At 39.3% G+C, this 19,755-nt stretch overlaps 1 protein-coding gene across 1 annotated transcript in view; it reads right to left on the reverse strand.

Moving 5' to 3' along the window:
• Positions 1 to 513: 513 nt before the first annotated feature.
• Positions 514 to 19,755, reverse strand: part of LOC137625535 (monocarboxylate transporter 5-like) — a 27,861-nt gene continuing 8,619 nt past the window's right edge. The window contains exons 4-12 of the mRNA XM_068356444.1: positions 12,087 to 12,229; positions 9,889 to 10,092; positions 8,161 to 8,323; positions 6,975 to 7,131; positions 6,344 to 6,425; positions 5,777 to 5,929; positions 4,129 to 4,294; positions 3,581 to 3,781; positions 514 to 3,400 (exon numbers count right to left, since the gene is read on the reverse strand). Of these exons, the coding sequence (XP_068212545.1) occupies positions 3,246 to 3,400; positions 3,581 to 3,781; positions 4,129 to 4,294; positions 5,777 to 5,929; positions 6,344 to 6,425; positions 6,975 to 7,131; positions 8,161 to 8,323; positions 9,889 to 10,092; positions 12,087 to 12,229 (1,424 nt within the window). The 3' untranslated portion in view covers positions 514 to 3,245. The remainder of the gene's footprint in view (positions 3,401 to 3,580; positions 3,782 to 4,128; positions 4,295 to 5,776; positions 5,930 to 6,343; positions 6,426 to 6,974; positions 7,132 to 8,160; positions 8,324 to 9,888; positions 10,093 to 12,086; positions 12,230 to 19,755) is intronic.

Raw genomic sequence — 19,755 nt, forward strand, 5'->3', positions numbered from 1 at the left:
TGGTCACTTCCTGATAGTGACTTTTCATTTCAGTATAATTCTCCCTCCTAACAACATTCCCCACTTGGTTTTACAGTAACGGCCACAGAAAAATACACGACGGTACATCTCCCTAAGTGTAAGAAAAAACTATAGTACATATGCATTTGGAATGGTGTAACATTTACAGCAATAGTAAGGCTGCACTGATATTTGGAACTTCACCCGTTCCTTGTTCAATTGGCCTTTTATTGAGCATTGTATTTAAAGAAATGTCTAAGCGAATCTGGTCCTTCCTATGACCTCGTCTATCCTGGATACAAGGACTACAGGATCGGTGTAGCGGAGTTTTGTACTAATAAAATTACTCGAGAGGATAATATGTAATTTTCCGACCAGCGTTACTCATTATTTCGACAAATTCTCGACTTAATGGCATTTAGTCTGTAGAAAGAATTGATAGTTATTGAAAATAAAATAAAACAGAAAATACAACTACATGACCCGCTGCAGGAGTAAAGAAAAGGACAAAAATCAAAATCATAACTTTGTTAATAGGCAAAGTTTCTTATTTTGAGCTCTCAAAAATTATTATTCTTGCTATACTGATTAATTTATGGTCTTTGTCACATAACAAAGAAAATTCAATAACTTCAAATTCAAAATGAAAAAAAGTATATATAAAATAAAAAGGTAAATAAACTTCTATTCCAGCATCACCTCTTGTATCCACAGAAAAGAAAAAAAAGTTAAAATATTGACAATGTGCCAATACATTTTAACACTAAGTTCATCTTGCCACTTCACATGTATAATATCTAAGCTTATCTAAATTTACAATATGTCAACCTGTAGTATAAAATTTACTACCTAATAAAACATTTATTATTCCATACTTAAGCTAATGAGGAAATAATGATACCTTGAGATGCGCACACACACAAAATGAAACACAACTCTCCAATTGACATCACAATAGCCATAGAGTCTAAATAAAAAAAAAGCTTGATTATCATAAGTACTTCACAGGCTATGAGATAACCACATTGCCCGGCAAGCTACGTGAAAAATGCAGAACAACAGTAGATAATAATGGCGCTGTGTTGGAGAGCTTTTACTGGACAATGCTTTCATACAAAGTGGCCATTCTCACATTGCTTATGACTCCAATCTGATACACTTGCATCTCCTACATCCATATTGCTGGATATGTGTGCTGTGATTTCCCAAGTCTCTATTCTGGAGACCACGTGAGACAAGATACAGGTCTCTTAGTATCTACACGAATGAATGAAGCTAGTGTCGAGCAGTAAAGGAATTGGCTAACACAGATGAAACAGGTGCAATGGCAGATAACTGCACCCACTGCTCTCTTGTGCTTTATTGTAAATGAAAGTTTTGAAAACTTTCAAACATGGTGTAGGAAGATGCACAGCAGTAGCACTTCGCTTTAACAAATGCTTGGCTGTCAGGTCTTTGCGAATGGGGTAAGCTTACTGGTTTGGTTTAACCAGCATCAACTTATTACTGGAAAGACTTCAAGTACATTTTTATAAACAATGATAAACCATAAAGATATCCAATGGCGTTCGGCAATTGTTACAAGTCTGTAAATTTCGGAGTGCTTTAAAGCGAGGTGCTGCTGCTTCTTAATATATCACAATTCTAACCTAGTTCATCCATGACCTGTAGATTCTGAGGCACTTCAGTTTAATAAATGAAAGTGAAAAAAGTTACTCTAACTGTGAAAAAAAAGATATAAAGATATAAAGAAAAAGAATCCCTTATCATTAATCATATCACATACAGATTTTGTTCTAAAATGGGATATAACAGGGATATATTAAAAAATAAGTTTGGAATCATAAGGTTGCCAAAGGAATTTGGAAGGACCTAAGTATTTCACAATTCCCTTTTCAGCGTACATAAGGACTTTCTTTTTTCAAGTTTAAATATTACATATCATATTCCTTGATTCACAAACAATAATTATCTCTCCTTGAAAAGTTCATTACAGGATATTACTTTTGTGTATTTTCAATTATTTCCTTCCAGACATTATTATTTGGATTATATTTTCCTCACTCATTTGACCCTCAACAACAGACTTTTTTTTTTTCATTCTTGTAACTTCTACACTTTGACAAGTAACGAGAAGGCACATTTAACAAAATGCATTCACTACTATCCATCAGCTGCACACGAATCAAACTGATCCTTCTGATACGAATCTTTGAACCAATCTTTAACAGACCCAAAGTGATTTAATGTAATGAAGAAAATATGCTTCTCGTAAGGATGAAGAGATGACAATCCTCTCTGTATAACCACTGAATGTGAAAAAAATCCTTCATTAATCTGACACGCTGAATCATACACTCACACACTAAATATACAGTACTGTATTAATTCATCGCCCAATTTACAGCACTGCACAGTATACGGGTACTCTAGTTTCTGTATATATTAATTCCTGGTCCCAATATATGATATATCAGTTATTCTTAGATGTAAAAAACATACAGCACTACATTTCTTTCTGATACAGAGGATCCTTGGATGCCCACGGAAATGCAAACAGTTTACAAAAAACCTAACCAAAAAAAGGATTTACAAAACCTGTCATGTAACCAAGTCACAGAACTACAATCTTTCCCTATTGTTTATACAGTATAAGAGTCTTCACACACTAAGGTAAAACTTGAGGCAAACAAAGGAAGACTTCACCAAGATTTCTTCACCCGGAGTTCATGGATCGGTTTTCTCACCCGGCTCTTGAAAACGGAGGCCGGATACAATCAGCTTGTTCATCCACGAGCATCGCTAAACAGAATCCGTGTTTCTCTACGCGCAATTCACCGTTTATAATTCTTAAGAGAACCCACTTTTTAAAATAAATGTTGCCATGGAAAGCTTATTTCTGAAACGCAACATTGAAAACTTACGCTTAAGATAAAACTTCACCAAAATTTTCTTAATAAAATCCCACACATTCCGTTCCCTGTGCATACCACATAGACATGCTTATACGTATTCATACACATGCATAAGGTTATAAAGTGAATTACCTATTCCATTAAATATTTAAAACATCTGTGCTTTGAATCATGACCCACAGAATTCATGTCGTATAAAACTCGAAATATAATCATAATAAAAGTCTGGATTAAGAATTTTAAAAAAAAATCACTTAGCCTTGGCAATCACAGTCTGTTTCAGCTGACAATTGGCTATTAATTATATCTCTAGTACTAGTATCAACATTTTCAGTTGGTGTTAGCAGTAGCTCTCTTCGCCAGCTTCTTCGCTTGGACTCTCCAAATGCACGGGATGAAGAAGAGCATCAACCCGGAGGCTGCAATCATGCTTCCAGCGAGTAGGAAGCTGCAGTCGTAGGATTCTGTGATGTCGTACAGGACGCCTGAAAGAAAGGAGGTTTGGAAATGACGAATGGCGTTTTATCGCCAACAAGTTATCTTTTTTTTTGAGAATGGTAAGTAAATCAGTCAGAATACAAAACAGACAGCACCTTTCTGGTGGATATAAATTGAAAGAGGACTTAAATTTCATAATACATTAGAGACTAAAATTTCTACATTACCACAAATTGGGGGTCCAATTAGGGACGCGATTCCTTGGAACATGAGCAGAAGACCGAAGGCATTTGTGAGCCTCTCCATTCCCAGAAGGTCGACTAACACTACGGACGTGAGGCCGACATAGGCTCCGGACATTGAACCAAATATAACTGCATATAAAACATGAGCCCAGTAGCTTGTAAACCAGATGCTAATGCAGGTTCCTGGGGGGAATCATACAAAAATTGTTTTAATATATTATAATATTTCATATATTAAATATAGTATTGACAACTGTCTCATTTGTTGCTACATCTGTGACTATGCACAGTCATTATATCGTACTGTACCTTTCCTACTTTCTAATTCAAAGGTCTGTTAAAATAGTTGTACTGTATGTACAGTACAATGCCCAATTTACATCACTTTACATGTTACGTAATACTTCCCAGAAAGTAAATATGAAGTAACAATCATCCTGTTACACTGACCTTCATTTTAAAGATAAAAATAATCTGTGCTATGTATCACTATCCAATTTAGAAATCTATTAAAGTTGACTAAGCCTTACCAATTCCACAGCATGTTAAGGCGATATTATAGAGATAAAGGCGGTTGACCCAAGCCTGGTCAGATATGTAGCCCAAGAGGATACGGCTCACTGTATTTGAAATTCCCACCACGGCTAACAGGAAAGATGCCTGACTTTCGGGAATATCTTGGGTTATGGCGCGGTCCTGTAAAGGAAATTACACACTTTCTTAATGCCGCGATCGGCAACCCTTAAACTGTTCCATCTATTTGCCCTCCCTCTCCTAAAATTTACAGTTTAGATGCCACTCTTTTGTCCTTCATTAATGTGTTACAATTTGCAACAAAAGGAGCAATAAAAATTCCTGTTTTCAATAAAATAAATAAATTTTCTGACATTACTGTATTGTACTGGACATATATACATCACAGTACTTCATTGGTACATAAATAGTTCTGCATCATCCTGTACTTTAAAAATCTTTCTCTCTCTCTCTCTCTCTCTCTCTCTCTCTCTCTCTCTCTCTCTCTCTCTCTCTCTCTCTCTCTCTCTCTCTCTCTCTCTCTCTCTCTCTCTCTCTCTCTCTCTCTCTCTCTTTTTTCTACGTGGCTTAGTGTCTATCAATTCCAGGGTTAGGAGTTAATTCATAGATGGGTGTAGGTGTGTGGAGCTTAAAACTCCCTTTAGATAGAAAGTGTTTACATAATCTTGACTCAATATTTGTCGACATGGATTTCTATGAACGTGTCAATATTCCAAAGATATATTTGAATGGATTGACCTTCGTTACACTATCCATAGTCTTTTTCGTTGTTAAAATACCATCTATATCCTCTTCCCTTCTTTTCAAGCCTTGGGCAAGATAGAGGACATTGCCCTTCGTATTGCCTAATTGCCTTGATACAATTCAAATAGGATTATTCAAGGAAATTAGTTTAAGAATAATAGATTTTTGTGTGCAGAGGCCGATGGAATGGAATATCTACTAGTTTAATATAGGTCAGTGCATGATTCAAACCAGGTCTTTTCGTCATTTGGTATCTCAATGAAGAGTGGTACCGTGCAGAATTACTTGGGAACAAAAATTCTGTACAGTATCTTTACAAGAGCACAAACTTGCTAGAGTGTTGCTTCCATATTTAGAACTGAACTTTTGCAAGAAAGTGATGGCTTTTAAATGTGTATATTTGAAAAATCATCGTTTTCAAAATGAGTTTGCATTAACTCTATGAATGTCTACTTAGTAATGTTTTGATGTCTGTCGATATGAAGATCTTTTAATTTCATGGTCACATGACGCGATATAGGGATCATATGCACAATTGCACAACATCCTTTTATTATTGTTTTCTAGATCAATTATACAACAATATTGACCCAGCACATCATTGCAGCATAAAAATTTAGTTTAAAAAACACCAGTGGGTCACATTTCAAGGATTCTATTAGATTTACCAGGAAATTATGTTCTTCAATGAGGTAAAACAACTGAGAGGATGAATTAGATAAATCAAAAATGTAATCTAAAAAAAACAAAAGCAATAAGCTAAAATAGACTCTCTCTGCCAGGTATCCAACTAACACAAACAAAACTGTTTCTCAACTGTCCCTTTGGAAAAACCATACTTCAGTGTATAAATAAATATTATTAAAACTAGTGCTGCATAACTTAACCTCATGAACTTACAACAATAAAGATATAGGGAGCATTAAATCCGATAGATGTACAGAAGTTGGAGAGGGCAAACAGAATGAAGATCCCGTCCGTGAGAAGGCCCCAGTCCATGAGGTTGCTCATGGCATCGTGAGTCTCCCTAGAACAGGGAACGCAGCCACAGACCTGCAAGATAGAGACTTATGGAGATTACAGTTGTCATATTTCAAGAGATGACCAAAACCAAATGCTAAATCTGATCATTGCAATAGTAAAAAGAAATTCAATGTAATATCTCTCTTCAGGTCACTTGTAAAATTGAGCATCATTGAGATCACCCAAGTGGGATTTGGGTCAGCAAACTTTGCCTTACATGTTCAAAAAAGGAGCACGTGGTTAAATTCATGACATGTACAGGGTACATGTACTGTACTGTAATCTTTTATTTAACATCATATACAAAGTGCAAAAAGGGACGAGTGAGAAAAAAATATTAAAATCACAGAAGATATTGCGGTGCGGCAGAAATTGCCGTACGGCGTAACTCCAGCCCCATTCTGTGCTCTTCATCTTACGAAACCACCTTCCGATAGCACTAACCTTCATCTGCTCTACCTCGTCTACAATCTCTTCGGGATCCGGGATCTTGCTCACCGACGCTCTATAACTTCCAGGATCCTGTCTGTATGAAAAAGCATCAGGAGTTACTACTGGGCTGACTATTGGTAGGGAAGAGGGACGCCCGAGTCTCGACTTCGGGTTTGCGGGAAGGTAAGGTCTACACCAAGTGAGGTACAGTCTAAGAGGTTAGCCGGAGGAATAAGTTGCATTAGCGACCAATAGTGACATTGGTACTGTACATACGTTCTTGACCATCTACTATATATTGTTATTGACTAATGAGGCTGCGTTACACAACCTATGGTAACTCGTTGGGCTACCAAAAAACCTTCTAGAAATCTCAGATCTTTCTTTGATCACATTAGTTGTTGCTGTCAGTCACATAAGTTTTTCAGACACTAGGTAGAGATTCAATGATGTGGCAACATGCAGATTACAGAGCTTGCAAATTAATGAAAAATTTATGTTTTAGGATACTGTATAGTTATATTGCCAATTAATGCACTCCTATACCAAATTTTACAAAATTTCCCTTAAAATTTCAATGTAATTATATCCCATCAAATGGGATGCAAGTTAAAATACCTAACAGCAAAGAGTCGAAACTTACTTATACTCGGGGATATTCAAAAGAGACCCACGGTAGAAGATATCCTTCCGATACAGCAGACCCGAACCGTGATGGGATGAGGGGAGGCTGCCACTCTTCCTGGCTTGAAGGCAAACACTGTCTAAGCTAATCACTTGCTTCTCGGAAGCTGGTAACACTGAAGAACAAAGTTACAATACATTAGACAATATTTCAAACACAAATTTAAAGTATAGAAATACATAAGTAATAATAAAAAGGTAATAATTAATCATTGAATCAGCGAGATGCAGATAACTGCTGATAGACCTTCGAAATAATATAAATCTGGTTCCATTTGCAAGCTGTCAGGGCTTATCTTACCACCAAATACATTGATTCATCTGCAAGGGGATAAGATAAACAGTAGCAAATAGCAGTGTACGTAGATCTTGATTCCAACGTGTTTAGGGTATTGGTCTAGATACTATACTCTATCAAAAGCTCTATGGCCATCCGGCCAGGGTCTTTTTCAGAATAGGCTACTTCGTGTCAAACTCAAAATACTGTGGACATCTCATCCCTCCAAGGAAGGAACCTGATTGGCTTATACCCAAAAGCAGATTAAGCACTTAAATGCCCAAAGCTAATGCATAGCCACTATCTCTTTAAAAGACAGAACTAGAACTTCCTTTGCGGTTAAGCCCACCCAATTTTGGTTTTGACTTTCTTATGGTTTTTCAGGCTTAGGAAACAAGAGGGCCTTTGGGTGACCATATCAGTAAACAAAATTGAATCACATACCATACATTTCTTTAAATTAAGCCTAAGACTGGTTTGTCATCACTAGCATTCCCTAATTGGAAAAGCAAGATGCTATAAGCCCAAGGTTTCCAACAGGGAAAAATAGCCAAGTGCAGAGAGGAAACAAGGAAATGAATACACTACATGAGAAGTAATACAATTTAAATAGAATATTTTAAGAATAGTAACAACATTACATTAGATCTTTCATATATAAACTATAAAGACCTAAATAAAAAAAATAAGAGGAAGAATGAAGGCTCTTAGCTCCAAACTGTTGGACTGCATTGAACAAATCTTAGCCAGAACCTACAACTCCGACATTCTCTTCGCTTGCTATAATTCTAAATAATACAAGCAGACTAATACTCTGATAAACAGATGGCAAAAAATTTTATCACGACAGGAGAAGTATAAACCTTACGTGGTTGAGAGGCGGCCATTCTCGCAGCATCGGCGTTGATCAGATTCTGGTGAATGGGGTTGAGGTTCCCGTGCGATGCGATTCTTTGGATGTTATTCGAAGTGTGGCTCTGGCTTATGAGGTTCATGTCACTCATGTTCTTCTTGAGCTCCTCGCCACTCAGCTGGAAGGGAAAGAGAGATGTTAAATGCAAGAGACTATGGAGGAATTTGATTTCTCTTTGAAATTCTTAAAGTAAGACTTCTTCTGTCAATGCTGGTCATGTGATAGGCATGCTTGGAATGAGAAAGAGAGAGAGAGAGAGAGAGAGAGAGAGAGAGAGAGAGAGAGAGAGAGAGAGAGAGAGAGAGAGAGAGAGAGAGAGAGAGAGAGAGAGAGAGAGAGAAAGAGGTTTCAGGCAAAGACAAAATGCTAAAAAGTGCATTCTTTTGTTAAACAAATGTCAATACGACAATGTCTCTCCAAAGTAATGACAAGATAATTACAATTCCATTCTCAAATGAATTAATTAAAGGGTAACTCTGAGATGCCCAATACTTTATTGATTTTTCATATAAAATTAATCAGGGTATAACATTAACAATCTTACTTAGGGACTGATTATTTAAAGGAAAACACCAGTCATGCCAAAGGAAATACAGTATTACACTAAATATTTTCAAGACCAAATATGAAATAATAATTTTGACATTTCCAAACATATTTGTTGTAAATTGATGATTACATGGGTGATAGCTACAAGCTAGTCTATTCATTGACCATTGAAAGATCAATAATAATAATAATAATAATAATAATAATAATAATAAAGTATATTATTCTTCTATTAACATGCTTTTTCGCCATTTATAGGGGGTAAGCAAAGCTGCCCTCTTTTTGAAGGCCTTTGCTTTGGCTTTGGGGTAGACCGTAGTCCCGATCGGCTGCCCTGCCTGACATCGCTTAGACTCCAGAAGCGTATGTAATAGAAGGTATAAATGAAACAAACATTTTGGAATCTCTAAATCTATATAAGGGTATTGTGACGAACATTTCAAGGAACTTTGAGAACACTAGATCCGGAGGGAAACATTGTGTTCTAATAAATTGATAACAGTACGGTGTTACCAAGTTTTATTTCTGACTAATCAAAGCAGTTAACAAGAGAGAGACAAAGTCCCTAAAGCTCTTGCCTTAGATGGGCATGTCGTGGAAGTGAAGATATGAATAGGTTATTTTCATAAATTCTGTTTGGGGCCTTGTATTTTGTAGATCCCAATGCAGAGACAATTTGAGTGGCTTTTGAAAGAAGACACTTTCACACTTTACTCTCAGCTATGAGCTACACAAGTGAACAACCCTATATCTCGCAGAGTGTACAAGACAATTTTCAACAGCAACAATGACAATAATGTTTAGCTTGAGGATAGCAAACTCAGGTTGTATTTCAAGACTTCTGTCATGCAAGTAAGGTCAGTCGTATTGTAACAACATGCATAAACACAAGTGCTGCATAGCTACATTCAATTTGGAATCATCCAATGATAGGGATAACATTAGCAAGCTTCTACTGTACTGTAAATGAACAAAATAATATTACCCACTTTCAGACCAACCAGACAAACAGCACGAATAACGTTACCACTAAGCCGACTTTCACCCGAAAGCGCTGTCATATCAAACAGAATCGCAACAATGCCGAGTCTCCCCTTTACCACGGAAAACTTGTGCCACCCATGTCCAAATTACCTGTATTACCTGTATCTTTGGCAGATCATTCATGGGCATCAGTTCATCACGGTGGATTGGATAGCTAGATGCCTCGAGGTCCGGAGGGGTACTAGAGACCGGGGGGTTATCTTCCAAGGGCCTGAACATGGCACCAAAGACCACACAGTTCAGCATGATGCCTGAGATGATGACAAGGGAACTCTGCCAGCTGTATTCATTGATCTGAAAAGGTTCAAGATTATATTAATGGTACTGGAAGGCTTTTAACGTGAAACTGAATTCGGCGGCAAAGACAAAATAAAAATAACTTACAATGCAATGAAAAATTAATCTCACTAGGTTTTGGTTACAGCGGATTAACCCTTTTACCCCCAAAAGGACGTACTGGTGCGTTTCACAAAACTCATCACTTTACCCCCATGGACGTACCGGTACGTTCTTGCAAAAAAATGATATTTAAATTTTTTTTTGCATATTTTTGATAATTTTTTGAGAAACTTCAGCCATTTTCCAAGAGAATGAGACCAACCTGACTTCTCTATGACGAAAATTAAGGCTGTTAGAGCAATTTAAAAAAAAAATATACTGCAAAATGTGCTTGAAAAAAATTGACCCCTGGGGGTTAAGGGTTGGAAATTTCCAAATAGCCTGGGGGTAAAAGGGTTAACAACACAATTAGATTTATAATGATTCATTTCTACTTTACCAAACAAACTTTCATTATCCACATAAAATTTCCTATAATTTTGACAAACATCGAATACAAATTCATACCAAGGGGTTTTTCAGATGTCTGCAAATAATTTTTAAATTCACATTCATCATATGTATACAGTGTATATATACCATGATTTTCATAAGTTCTGATTATTACTGACTTGACCATTCAGTGTTAAATCAAGAATATATATGCCCAGTTATTGCAAAACTGCCATAATTATATTTTGAAAAAAGACATCCACTTCTGAACTGAATTTCCCTTGAGTGCTAACATCTTTACAATATTCCAAAGTATATTGAGTTTTGCATACAAAACCTAGATCAGTTCTTTTAGCAAAGGAGCCTTCAACACAGATTAATCCAATTTTGCTGTTACTTGGGCTTATAGCATCCTGCTTTTCCAACTAGGGTTGTAGCTTAAATAATAATAATAATAATAATAATAATAATAATAATAATAATAATAATAATAATAATAATAATAATAATAATAAAGGTACTTTCTTCCTAGCACTTAAAGATCTTATTGTCACTCCTCATCAGCAGAACAACATTCCATTTACACCCATATACTGTACTTTCTACATACACGTCGGCGTCAATGACCTTAGATGTCAGGATGCCAGAAAACTCAATCAATCAATCAATCAAATCCTACATACACAGTCCCCACTTCATCATCATCATCTATTCCTACGGATATTGATGCAAAGGGCCTCAGAGGATTCATTGGCTAGTTTCATCAAAGGACAGCCAGTTCCTTTTGATACGCAGTGCCTATCTAAATAAGGTAAGTGATCCTTGCCGGGCTATACTAATTCCATTATGATCATCTGTCAGACATCTGGAGTAGAAGCCGAAGAGACAGCTTGTCTATCGCCTTAAACTCAATCTGCCACACTGCTGCCAGTGATTTCTTCAAAATTTAAGTTACTCATCCGCTTGTATAACCATTGGCGAATGTGGATTGCCATGATATACTGCCTAGTACTGTACAATCCTCACATACCATACATAAAATACTTTACACAATACTGTAGGCTAAGTGGACATTCTCATAATTCAAAGCTATTAAAGCCATTACAAAACTCCTATTAAATTATATCTTCCCTTAAAATAGGTTTAATTCCAAAGGGCACATGTGTACTCTCTTTCCTTAAAATAGGTTTAATTCCAAAGGGCACACGTGTACTCTCTTTCCTTAAAATAGGTTTAATTCCAAAGGGCACATGTGTACTCTCTTTCCTTAAAATAGGTTTAATTCCAAAGGGCACACGTGTACTCTCTTTCCTTAAAATAGGTTTAATTCCAAAGGGCACATGTGTACTCTCTTCCCTTAAAATAGGTTTAATTCCAAAGGGCACATGTGTACTCTCTTTCCTTAAAATAGGTTTAAATCCAAAGGGCACATGTGTACTCATCTGTTTTAAGGCCAAACATGCCCTTTCAGGCTTCATACACATGAAGACCCTTCCCATTTACAGACGACGACTCACCAAGTACTCTACGAGTGGCGAGAAGGCAAAAGTACCAATTCCTGAGCCACACACGGCTATACCAGTGGCGAAGGATCTTCTCTTCTCGAAGTACCCCGTGACGCAGACGATGGCTGGGAGATATATTAACCCAAATCCGAAGCCTGCAAGATATAGAGTACGTTTTATAGCGATAAGAATATATTGGTGATATTCTTCTCCATTGTTAATCCTAATTGATAGCTAATAATTTCAAGGAAGTTCTAAGTAGTAACTATAAATATAAAGATGACCATTGCATTAAAATCAAAACACACTTTGGAATGTTTTGAGGATTATTTTCAATTGTTTTTTTTTTATGTATAGAACATAATTTTCAAATAAAAAATAACATGAACAGGTTGTTAAACACACAGCATGCTGATACTCCTGCAGAAAATCAAGGAGAATGGATAGAACATGGAGAATGGAAGAAGGGATTACAAACGTTGCTCTCACTGGAAAAGATAGGACATGGAGAATGGAAGAAGGGATTACAAACGTTGCTCTCACTGGAAAGGAGAGGACATGGAGAATGGAAGAAGGGATTACAAACGTTGCTCTCACTGGAAAGGAGAGGACATGGAGAATGGAAGAAGGGATTACAAACGTTGCTCTCACTGGAAAGGATAGGACATGGAGAATGGAAGAAGGGATTACAAACGATGCTCTCACTGGAAAGGAGAGGACATGGAGAATGGAAGAAGGGATTACAAACGTTGCTCTCACTGGAAAGGAGAGGACATGGAGAATGGAAGAAGGGATTACAAACGTTGCTCTCACTGGAAAGGAGAGGACATGGAGAATGGAAGAAGGGATTACAAACGTTGCTCTCACTGGAAAGGAGAGGACATGGAGAATGGAAGAAGGGATTACAAACGTTGCTCTCACTGGAAAGGAGAGGACATGGAGAATGGAAGAAGGGATTACAAACGTTGCTCTCACTGGAAAGGAGAGGACATGGAGAATGGAAGAAGGGATTACAAACGTTGCTCTCACTGGAAAGGAGAGGACATGGAGAATGGAAGAAGGGATTACAAACGTTGCTCTCACTGGAAAGGATAGGACATGGAGAATAGAAGAAGGGATTACAAACATTATTCTCACAGGAAAGGATAGGACAAACGTTGCTCTCACTGGAAAGGATAGGACATGGAGAATGGAAGAAGGGATTACAAACGTTGCTCTCACTGGTAAGGATAGGACATAGAGAATGGAAGAAGGGATTACAAACGTTGCTCTCACTGGAAAGGATAGGACATGGAGAATGGAAGAAGGGATTACAAACATTGCTCTCACTGGAAAAGAGAGGACATGGAGAATGGAAGAAGGGATTACAAATGTTGCTCTCACTGGAAAGGATAGGACATGGAGAATGGAAGAAGGGATTACAAACGTTGCTCTCACTGGAAAAGAGAGGACATGGAGAATGGAAGAAGGGATTACAAACGTTGCTCTCACTGGAAAGGATAGGACATGGAGAATGGAAGAAGGGATTACAAACGTTATTCTCACAGGAAAGGATAGGACAAACGTTGCTCTCACTGGAAAGGATAGGACATGGAGAATGGAAGAAGGGATTACAAACGTTGCTCTCACTGGAAAGGATAGGACAAACGTTGCTCTCACTGGAAAGGATAGGACATGGAGAATGGAAGAAGGGATTACAAACGTTGCTCTCACTGGTAAGGATAGGACATGGAGAATGGAAGAAGGGATTACAAACGTTGCTCTCACTGGAAAGGATAGGACAAACGTTGCTCTCACTGGAAAGGATAGGACATGGAGAATGGAAGAAGGGATTACAAACGTTGCTCTCACTGGTAAGGATAGGACATGGAGAATGGAAGAAGGGATTACAAACGTTGCTCTCACTGGAAAAGATAGGACATGGAGAATGGAAGAAGGGATTACAAACGTTGCTCTCACTGGAAAGGATAGGACATGGAGAATGGAAGAAGGGATTACAAACGTTATTCTCACAGGAAAGGATAGGACAAACGTTGCTCTCACTGGAAAGGATAGGACATGGAGAATGGAAGAAGGGATTACAAACGTTGCTCTCACTGGAAAGGATAGGACATGGAGAATGGAAGAAGGGATTACAAACGTTGCTCTCACTGGAAAGGATAGGACAAACGTTGCTCTCACTGGAAAGGATAGGACATGGAGAATGGAAGAAGGGATTACAAACGTTGCTCTCACTGGTAAGGATAGGACATGGAGAATGGAAGAAGGGATTACAAACGTTGCTCTCACTGGAAAGGATAGGACAAACGTTGCTCTCACTGGAAAGGATAGGACATGGAGAATGGAAGAAGGGATTACAAACGTTGCTCTCACTGGAAAAGAGAGGACATGGAGAATGGAAGAAGGGATTACAAACGTTGCTCTCACTGGAAAGGATAGGACATGGAGAATGGAAGAAGGGATTACAAACGTTATTCTCACAGGAAAGGATAGGACAAACGTTGCTCTCACTGGAAAGGATAGGACATGGAGAATGGAAGAAGGGATTACAAACGTTGCTCTCACTGGAAAAGATAGGACATGGAGAATGGAAGAAGGGATTACAAACGTTGCTCTCACTGGAAAGGATAGGACATGGAGAATGGAAGAAGGGATTACAAACGTTGCTCTCACTGGAAAGGATAGGACAAACGTTGCTCTCACTGGAAAGGATAGGACATGGAGAATGGAAGAAGGGATTACAAACGTTGCTCTCACTGGTAAGGATAGGACATGGAGAATGGAAGAAGGGATTACAAACGTTGCTCTCACTGGAAAGGATAGGACAAACGTTGCTCTCACTGGAAAGGATAGGACATGGAGAATGGAAGAAGGGATTAAAAACGTTGCTCTCACTGGAAAAGAGAGGACATGGAGAATGGAAGAAGGGATTACAAACGTTGCTCTCACTGGAAAGGATAGGACATGGAGAATGGAAGAAGGGATTACAAACGTTATTCTCACAGGAAAGGATAGGACAAACGTTGCTCTCACTGGAAAGGATAGGACATGGAGAATGGAAGAAGGGATTACAAACGTTGCTCTCACTGGAAAGGATAGGACATGGAGAATGGAAGAAAGGATTACAAACGTTGCTCTCACTGGAAAGGATAGGACAAACGTTGCTCTCACTGGAAAGGATAGGACATGGAGAATGGAAGAAGGGATTACAAACGTTGCTCTCACTGGTAAGGATAGGACATGGAGAATGGAAGAAGGGATTACAAACGTTGCTCTCACTGGAAAGGATAGGACAAACGTTGCTCTCACTGGAAAGGATAGGACATGGAGAATGGAAGAAGGGATTAAAAACGTTGCTCTCACTGGAAAAGATAGGACATGGAGAATGGAAGAAGGGATTACAAACGTTGCTCTCACTGGAAAGGATAGGACATGGAGAATGGAAGAAGGGATTACAAACGTTGCTCTCACTGGAAAGGAGAGGACATGGAGAATGGAAGAAGGGATTACAAACGTTGCTCTCACTGGAAAGGATAGGACAAACGTTGCTCTCACTGGAAAGGATAGGACATGGAGAATGGAAGAAGGGATTACAAACGTTGCTCTCACTGGTAAGGATAGGACATGGAGAATGGAAGAAGGGATTACAAACGTTGCTCTCACTGGAAAGGATAGGAAAAACGTTGCTCTCACTGGAAAGGATAGGACATGGAGAATGGAAGAAGGGATTACAAACGTTGCTCTCACTGGAAAGGATAGGACAAACGTTGCTCTCACTGGAAAGGATAGGACATGGAGAATGGAAGAAGGGATTACAAACGTTGCTCTCACTGGTAAGGATAGGACATGGAGAATGGAAGAAGGGATTACAAACGTTGCTCTCACTGGAAAGGATAGGACAAACGTTGCTCTCACTGGAAAGGAGAGGACATGGAGAATGGAAGAAGGGATTACAAACGTTGCTCTCACTGGAAAGGATAGGACAAACGTTGCTCTCACTGGAAAGGATAGGACATGGAGAATGGAAGAAGGGATTACAAACGTTGCTCTCACTGGAAAGGATAGGACAAACGTTGCTCTCACTGGAAAGGATAGGACATGGAGAATGGAAGAAGGGATTACAAACGTTGCTCTCACTGGAAAAGATAGGACATGGAGAATGGAAGAAGGGATTACAAACGTTGCTCTCACTGGAAAGGATAGGACATGGAGAATGGAAGAAGGGATTACAAACGTTGCTCTCACTGGAAAGGAGAGGACATGGAGAATGGAAGAAGGGATTACAAACGTTGCTCTCACTGGAAAGGATAGGACAAACGATGCTCTCACTGGAAAGGATAGGACATGGAGAATGGAAGAAGGGATTACAAACGTTATTCTCACAGGAAAGGATAGGACAAACGTTGCTCTCACTGGAAAGGATAGGACATGGAGAATGGAAGAAAGGATTACAAACGTTGCTCTCACTGGAAAGGATAGGACAAACGTTGCTCTCACTGGAAAGGATAGGACATGGAGAATGGAAGAAGGGATTACAAACGTTGCTCTCACTGGAAAGGATAGGACATGGAGAATGGAAGAAGGGATTACAAACGTTGCTCTCACTGGAAAGGATAGGACAAACGTTGCTCTCACTGGAAAGGATAGGACATGGAGAATGGAAGAAGGGATTACAAACGTTGCTCTCACTGGTAAGGATAGGACATGGAGAATGGAAGAAGGGATTACAAACGTTGCTCTCACTGGAAAGGATAGGACATGGAGAATGGAAGAAGGGATTACAAACGTTGCTCTCACTGGAAAAGAGAGGACATGGAGAATGGAAGAAGGGATTACAAACGTTGCTCTCACTGGAAAGGATAGGACATGGAGAATGGAAGAAGGGATTACAAACGTTGCTCTCACTGGAAAAGAGAGGACATGGAGAATGGAAGAAGGGATTACAAACGTTGCTCTCACTGGAAAGGATAGGACATGGAGAATGGAAGAAGGGATTACAAACGTTATTCTCACAGGAAAGGATAGGACAAACGTTGCTCTCACTGGAAAGGATAGGACATGGAGAATGGAAGAAGGGATTACAAACGTTGCTCTCACTGGAAAAGATAGGACATGGAGAATGGAAGAAGGGATTACAAACGTTGCTCTCACTGGAAAGGAGAGGACATGGAGAATGGAAGAAGGGATTACAAACGTTGCTCTCACTGGAAAGGAGAGGACATGGAGAATGGAAGAAGGGATTACAAACGTTGCTCTCACTGGAAAGGAGAGGACATGGAGAATGGAAGAAGGGATTACAAACGTTGCTCTCACTGGAAAGGATAGGACATGGAGAATGGAAGAAGGGATTACAAACGTTGCTCTCACTGGAAAGGATAGGACATGGAGAATGGAAGAAGGGATTACAAACGTTATTCTCACAGGAAAGGATAGGACAAACGTTGCTCTCACTGGAAAGGATAGGACATGGAGAATGGAAGAAGGGATTACAAACGTTGCTCTCACTGGTAAGGATAGGACATGGAGAATGGAAGAAGGGATTACAAACGTTGCTCTCACTGGAAAGGATAGGACATGGAGAATGGAAGAAGGGATTACAAACGTTGCTCTTACTGGAAAAGAGAGGACATGGAGAATGGAAGAAGGGATTACAAACGTTGCTCTCACTGGAAAGGATAGGACATGGAGAATGGAAGAAGGGATTACAAACGTTGCTCTCACTGGAAAAGAGAGGACATGGAGAATGGAAGAAGGGATTACAAACGTTGCTCTCACTGGAAAGGATAGGACATGGAGAATGGAAGAAGGGATTACAAACGTTATTCTCACAGGAAAGGATAGGACAAACGTTGCTCTCACTGGAAAGGATAGGACATGGAGAATGGAAGAAGGGATTACAAACGTTATTCTCACAGGAAAGGATAGGACAAACGTTGCTCTCACTGGAAAGGATAGGACATGGAGAATGGAAGAAGGGATTACAAACGTTGCTCTCACTGGAAAGGATAGGACATGGAGAATGGAAGAAGGGATTACAAACGTTGCTCTCACTGGAAAAGATAGGACATGGAGAATGGAAGAAGGGATTACAAACGTTGCTCTCACTGGAAAGGATAGGACATGGAGAATGGAAGAAGGGATTACAAACGTTGCTCTCACTGGAAAGGAGAGGACATGGAGAATGGAAGAAGGGATTAAAAACGTTGCTCTCACTGGAAAGGAGAGGACATGGAGAATGGAAGAAGGGATTACAAACGTTGCTCTCACTGGAAAGGATAGGACATGGAGAATGGAAGAAGGGATTACAAACGTTGCTCTCACTGGAAAGGATAGGACATGGAGAATGGAAGAAGGGATTACAAACGTTATTCTCACAGGAAAGGATAGGACAAACGTTGCTCTCACTGGAAAGGATAGGACATGGAGAATGGAAGAAGGGATTACAAACGTTGCTCTCACTGGTAAGGATAGGACATGGAGAATGGAAGAAGGGATTACAAACGTTGCTCTCACTGGAAAGGATAGGACATGGAGAATGGAAGAAGGGATTACAAACGTTGCTCTTACTGGAAAAGAGAGGACATGGAGAATGGAAGAAGGGATTACAAACGTTGCTCTCACTGGAAAGGATAGGACATGGAGAATGGAAGAAGGGATTACAAACGTTGCTCTCACTGGAAAAGAGAGGACATGGAGAATGGAAGAAGGGATTACAAACGTTGCTCTCACTGGAAAGGATAGGACATGGAGAATGGAAGAAGGGATTACAAACGTTATTCTCACAGGAAAGGATAGGACAAACGTTGCTCTCACTGGTAAGGATAGGACATGGAGAATGGAAGAAGGGATTACAAACGTTGCTCTCACTGGAAAAGAGAGGACATGGAGAATGGAAGAAGGGATTACAAACGTTGCTCTCACTGGAAAGGATAGGACATGGAGAATGGAAGAAGGGATTACAAACGTTATTCTCACAGGAAAGGATAGGACAAACGTTGCTCTCACTGGTAAGGATAGGACATGGAGAATGGAAGAAGGGATTACAAACGTTGCTCTCACTGGAAAAGAGAGGACATGGAGAATGGAAGAAGGGATTACAAACGTTGCTCTCACTGGTAAGGATAGGACATGGAGAATGGAAGAAGGGATTACAAACGTTGCTCTCACTGGAAAAGAGAGGACATGGAGAATGGAAGAAGGGATTACAAACGTTGCTCTCACTGGAAAGGATAGGACATGGAGAATGGAAGAAGGGATTACAAACGTTATTCTCACAGGAAAGGATAGGACAAACGTTGCTCTCACTGGAAAGGATAGGACATGGAGAATGGAAGAAGGGATTACAAACGTTGCTCTCACTGGTAAGGATAGGACATGGAGAATGGAAGAAGGGATTACAAACGTTGCTCTCACTGGAAAGGATAGGACATGGAGAATGGAAGAAGGGATTACAAACGTTGCTCTCACTGGAAAAGAGAGGACATGGAGAATGGAAGAAGGGATTACAAACGTTGCTCTCACTGGTAAGGAGAGAACATGGAGAATGGAAGAAGGGATTACAAACGTTGCTCTAACATGAAAGGAGAGAACATGGAGAATGGAAGAAGGGATTACAAACGTTGCTCTAACATGAAAGGAGAGAACATGGAGAATGGAAGAAGGGATTACAAACGTTGCTCTA

Source organism: Palaemon carinicauda, chromosome 32 (assembly GCF_036898095.1).
Source record: "Palaemon carinicauda isolate YSFRI2023 chromosome 32, ASM3689809v2, whole genome shotgun sequence".
In the NCBI taxonomy this organism is placed as follows: domain Eukaryota; kingdom Metazoa; phylum Arthropoda; class Malacostraca; order Decapoda; family Palaemonidae; genus Palaemon; species Palaemon carinicauda.